This window comes from Varanus komodoensis, unplaced genomic scaffold, assembly GCF_004798865.1.
Source record: "Varanus komodoensis strain SLA01 unplaced genomic scaffold, ASM479886v1 scaffold16, whole genome shotgun sequence".
NCBI lineage: Eukaryota > Metazoa > Chordata > Lepidosauria > Squamata > Varanidae > Varanus > Varanus komodoensis.
In genome coordinates this window covers 20,437,755-20,443,754 of record NW_025335468.1, presented here as the reverse complement: position 1 = coordinate 20,443,754, position 6,000 = coordinate 20,437,755, and the positions used below count along the sequence as shown (strand labels likewise).

The following is a 6,000-nucleotide window of genomic DNA, read 5'->3' as shown; positions in this document are numbered from 1 at the left end:
CTTGCAGAAACAACTGAACTGTGATGCATCTAAGGTTTATTCACTTTCTAATTTTAATTAAGAGCAATACATTATTAGATATATATTTATAGATATATGTACACCACTTCAAGCAATTAATAGTAAATAATAATCCCTAAACCCTGAAATAATATATTTCCTCACATTAGGCATCTTTTTCTTTTTCTTTTTTTTCCTTTTTTTCTTTTTCTTTTTTGCACATATAATAGTAAATGGAGAGACATTCAAGTCACTTAAGAGCCATTTGTTTAGCTTAAGAGCCATATGTTAATGGAAATTCTGGACCAGCCTCTTCTTAAGTTCAACTTTATTTTATACAACTTGCTAGCCACATAACCAGTGCGGCTGCATGTTAAACATCTACAATAGTATGGAAATTACTTTGTGTGATGACCTGTATCTCAAAGTGGAATAGATTTAAACCAGTTTCAAAATACTCCCCGCAAAGGACAGTTTTTTCTACATAAAAGCTGTTGGCAAATGGATGTCAACTTATATTGAAGATCGTTGTTTTCAGTATAGAAAAGCACTGGCTCCTCAGACTTTAGCAACTATGGGAACACGCATGCTAGCCAACTGGCAGATTGCACACATTCTGGGTTTCTCTTTCATACATCTATCAGTTCTATGCAATGTAGTGATTCACAGCATAATCCTATACATCTGTACTCAGAAGTAACTCGCACTGCATTCAGTGGGGTTTACTTCCAGTAAATTGTGCTGGTATAAGATAGCACTGTTAGCCTCCTTGAAAGATTACATCAGCATGTCCTTCTGTTGTCTGTCATCACATGGGAAAAGGGAGGAGACAGAGCAGGTATTATGTGCTCAGCCAGAAACTCAGATGCAAGGGTACAAAAATCATGGTGGTAACTGGGTTGCTTATGAGGACAGGAAGCAAGGAGGAGAAGTATCATCAATCTTTCAGACCTTTTCCACTGAAGTGGGTTCGTACTGGCAAACCTAACTCTTAATCAATGCTAGTTCAAGGTCGAAATAGAGCATAGGAGTTTACAGCTGTGTGTGCAAAGAGCTATCCTCACACAGTCAAGAACCCTGAAGAAGGAATTTCTCCTGACCTGATTGCACAAAGGAAGTCCTGCACATATATTGTGGCATTCCCTGTAGACTTTGCAGGCCTTTAAATTGAGAATGCATAGATCAGGGCTGGAACAGCATGCACTCTCTCACTATCATTCACACACACATGTATGTATAAACTGATTTTCTGAAAGGGGCTTCCATCAGATGCATTGTCTTCAGTGAAGAAAAGTGTGGGAACAGTACAAGTTAGGGTCAATCCTGACTGCAGGACACTGATGCATGTCAGAACATGTATCCAATGAATGGCATATATCTATAAGAAAGGAGAGCACCCACTTTTGAGGAACACAGGCATAAGTATTGGCATGGTCATCATTGAAGATTAACAGAAGAGTATAAAATTGTTCCTCTCGCATAGGACAAAGGGTACCCAAACTGACTGAACATCTGTACAGGACTGCAGCAGTATTTGGAAATCTGTTTGCAATAAGCACACTGTATACATGAACAGACCTTCACTCATATAAATCATTATGAGTATAACTGAGTGTTTTCATTAGCTTGCACTTGCAAATTTCAAGTAAAAAATCAAAAGTACAAAACCTTCTGAAGGAAAGAACAAATATACATCACTAGAGTCTATAGGAATATTTATAGTATAACATATTTAACTCATAATGATATAATAATGTTACAAATTGAAACCATTTGAGGTTTTTGAATAGGAAGATTCAGAAGTCCAATCAGAGGCCCAAACTGAACAGAATCGTACAGTTTAGTTAGCACGTCTCAACTGCATTGTGAAGGCATCTGAAGATTCCTTGAGAGTTGCAAGAGGATGACTGAAATATTTGCAGTAGTTCATAGGGTCCCATCCAGTTTATAGAGAAAGTATGAAACATCTAAAGGGTAAGTTGAAGCTTAGTCATGTTCCTGTTGTGCATATTATGATGACGGACCAATTCATCAGATCGGGCAAATTTTTTTTGACAGCTGGGCCACCGACAACTGAACGGTTTTTCACCTGTCAATAAAACACATAATTATTAAACTAGCATAGACTGAAACCTTATCATCCAGTTCTCTGCCTGAGAACTCTGAACAGTTATGCAGAGAAGCCTTCCGCAACCTTTGCCCTCTAGATGTATTGGAGTACAACTGCCATCATTCCAACCAGTAGAGACCTGCCAGCTGGAGATTATGGGAATTGTAGTCCAGCACATCTAAAGGGTGCTGAGTTGGGGAAAACTGATGTAGCTCCAAGCTGAAGAATGTACCTAACTTTTGATCATAGAGGTAGTTGTTAAATCATTTGGAAGTGAGCAAAAGATGGAGATCAGAAGGAGAGATGGACCGTAATCTCTGCTTCTATAATTTTGTTTTAAAAAATCATGCTTCTACAATATTATGCTTGCTCTGAAAAGCTTGGAGTGGTTGAGGTGGGTCTTTCATCCAGGCAGTACCCAGAAGCAGACCCAGCTGGCTTCAGCAGATCATTTTCAGGGTAAGTAGATTTTTTACTATTTTGGAGCCTCAGGTAAGGCAGTTCTCCCTTTTACCTTCATGGTTTTTTGTTTGTTGATTTATACCCTACCAAGGCTGCTTACAGAAACTTGCCAAAACAGTAGAATCAACCATCTTGGCTGCCATTCACCATTAATCATATTAAGTCAGGGACAGGCAAGTTCTGTCAACTAAATAAATTACAGTAACCCTTTTGAACTAGAAGGCAACCTAATATAAACCTTTTTTTCCTGCCTACTTCTAGTCTCTTTCTGCAAGGAGAGAAGATGCATCAACCTGAAGAGGGCAGGTAACACCAAACTTGGCAAGGCCATACAAATAGGTACCTGGAGACTGAAGTTCTCAGAGTCAACCTATGTTATGTTAAATGTGCATTCACTTCCCATACTTGGATTCTCTCATGTCTTCTTAGTAGCAAAGGGCCCAATCCAGCTCAGAGCCATAACGCAGTTAAGCAGCATTCATTCACTGATGACACATATCCTAATCTGGAGCTACTGTCTGAGCCTGCAGCAGCTATTTGCAGTAAGTAGCAACTTTAGAGAGAGCAGGTTTCAGTGATAAAAGTGGTGAAGGAGGAAAACCTGAAATCCCTCTCCCACCAAACCATGGTCGTGATCCATATTACCACAGATCTATAAAGAAGAAAAGTGGGAAATTCTAGCAAAGGATTCACATGTACCTTTAACACAAAATGTAATTTAACCCTCATAGAGGAAGATGCAGAAAAAAATAATGGATTACTTGCAACAGGAACACTAAATGATGGAATTTTGTAGATGATCTATTTGCAGATGATAAAAGCAACAGACGGGTCTTATGATCATATCAATATATGATCGTATTGTCTCCAGCATCAATGGCCACTATTTTTAGATATTTAAAGTTCAGGTGTTCAAGTCTCATGTGTGGCAAACTAACATTGTTTCCTCCTGTTACATCTTTTTCTTTCTCTCAAGACAAGTTTAGTCTTGCTATTCTTCCATCACTCTAGTCACTAGAGTCTAGTGCATTGACTGAGGGGCTGACTAGGGCTAGTAAGTATCTAAGTAGTCATTCTGGGATTTCAGTCAACTAGAAGGACTGTGAACATTTCAGCAATTTTATGCTCCCTTGGCTTTACTCTTCTACCAGGTAGTGATGGTGGTAACTCTCTTCCTTCCTTCCTTCATTCTAAGCAATACTTTATCATAGCTAAAAACATAAATTATAATTGTTTATTTATTAGATTTATATCCCACCTTTTTCTTACTGAAAGAACTAAAGGCAACTTATATCATTCTCCTCCTGCTGCTCTCAACAACAACCCTGTGAGGTGGGTTGGGCTGAGAGTCTGTGACTGGCTCAAAGTCACCCAGTTGGCTCCACAGCCGAGCAGGAACTAGAACCCAACTGGCTGAAGCCCCAGTTCCACATGCTTAACCACTACACCACCCTTGCTCAATGTATAAATTAATACCATTTATGCATGCACTATTTCCTAGAGAAAAGTCTAAGCATTCACATCACAGCAAAATCAATTTAGATAAATTAAATTTAAAAATATAAATGGGAAAAAAGTATACGCACTTGTTTTACCTGTATGAGTCCTGGTGTGAGTCTTCAGGTGGTCAGATCTGGAGAACTTTCTCTGACAGGTTTTACACTGGAAGGGTTTCACACCTAAATAGATAAAACAAGTCTATACCCATATTCTAATACCTTTTCAGAGAAGTGAAGGATGCTAGTTATTTTGGAGTGTTCAGGCTATGCACACACTTTTTGTTGTTGTTTAATAATGGTTCTTTTTCTAACTATATCCCTACATGTCCCAATGGTCATTAATCAGATTTTTCAGCTATTTAACCTCTTACCACCCTATTTTCCTCTTCAACTCCAGCTAGAGCTTTCACAGTGTATTTGTTCCTGGCCAAGTAAGCAACAATTAACTCATCACAGGATTCAAAACTTGAGAAATGGTAAGTGAACTATTCCCTGTGGTGCTGATTGCTCTATTTACAGTATAGTGCCTTAGGCAATGTTCTCTTTGAATCTGAAAATTACTGCAGCACATATTTTTTCCACAGTTTATAACTCATGTGATTCTTAAAAAAACATTTAATCCAGGAGTTGTAAATCATCTCTACAGTCAGCAAGGGCCTTTAAAAATCAGCTGCATCTATTCCACATTCTTCATTACGAAGTCTAAAATTCTTGGAATTTTTCTTGGAATTCACTGTAGAATTCACTTCTATGGGATATAGTGATGACCACTATCCTAAGTTGGATGGCTTTAAATGGAGACTGGAGAAATTCATGAAGCAGAAGGTTCCAAGTGGCTACTAGTCCTGATGGCTATGGGCTACGAGAGGCAGTATGCTTATGTGCACCAGTTGCTGGGGAACATGGGTTGGAGGGTCCTGTTGCAGTCATGTCCTACTGGTGTGTTTTCTGTGGTTGACCATTGTATGAACAGAGTGCTGAACTAAATGGCTCCTTGGTCTGATCCAGCACGGTTCATTTTATAGTATTAACATTCAAGGTTTAATGCAAACAAACACAAAACTCCCTTTTCAGTAGTTCTAATAACTACTAGTGTAGATATTAGAACTCCAGAGATTCCCAAAATCATGGATTATATTGTAGAGAGAACCACTGAGCAAGCTTGTTAGTTCTTAAGGGAAAATGAAAAAACCTTTGCTATCACTGTAAAAATAGATTAAAAATAAAAATCTAAACTTATACAAATGGTTAGGATTACTTTCCAACTAAGGACAGTATCCAACAGTGTCCCAGCACTAGGATTAACAGTGTTGCACTAGGGCAAACCAATGTTTGCACAATTTAACTGGTGCAATGGAAGCAAGTAGTTGATTTGCTGGTGGCACCGCAGCAAAAGAAAGGGGGCCTCTCTTCAAAATAGGATGTGTGCCCCTGTTGGATACTAACAGGAGGACCAAGGGACAGGGCTTTTTCTGAGGTAGCCCCCTATCTATGGAACAATCTCCCCATTGTACCCCATCTTTTCAGCACAGGCCTTTAAAGATTTACTTCACTACAGGGGCTTGAGGGGCTCCAAGGTGTTCTCCTTTTTACAGGGTCATTTCTTACAGTATGATTTCACTTTTTAATTGTTGAATGCTGCTTTGATTTTATGATATCTGTATTCATAGAATCATAGAGTAGTAGAGTTGGTATGGGCCAGGAGGCCATTGGGTCCAACCCCCTGTTCAGTGCAGGACACCAAGTTACACCATCCCTCTCAAATGCTTGCATTGTATTTTATTGTTTTGCTTTTACGTAAACTGCCCAGAGAGCTTCAGCTATGAGGTGGTATAGAAATTTAAATAACTAAATTGATCCCTAGGGCTACAATCTTTTGCCCATTTGCCTGGGAGTGCAAACCATTTAATGCAAGGGGCTTTATGTCTC

The 6,000-nt window shown here is 39.0% G+C and overlaps 1 protein-coding gene across 3 annotated transcripts in view; it reads right to left on the bottom strand.

Moving 5' to 3' along the window:
• Positions 1–207: 207 nt before the first annotated feature.
• WT1 (WT1 transcription factor) overlaps positions 208–6,000 on the bottom strand; it is a 52,717-nt gene continuing 46,924 nt past the window's right edge. For 2 of the 3 annotated variants that reach the window (XM_044426126.1, XM_044426128.1), the window contains 2 exons: positions 4,159–4,251; positions 208–2,089 (listed from right to left, as the gene is read on the bottom strand). In XM_044426126.1, coding sequence (XP_044282061.1) covers positions 1,968–2,089; positions 4,159–4,251 — 215 coding nt within the window. In that variant the 3' untranslated portion in view covers positions 208–1,967. The remainder of the gene's footprint in view (positions 2,090–4,158; positions 4,252–6,000) is intronic. The other variant, XM_044426127.1, reaches the window with a different exon arrangement.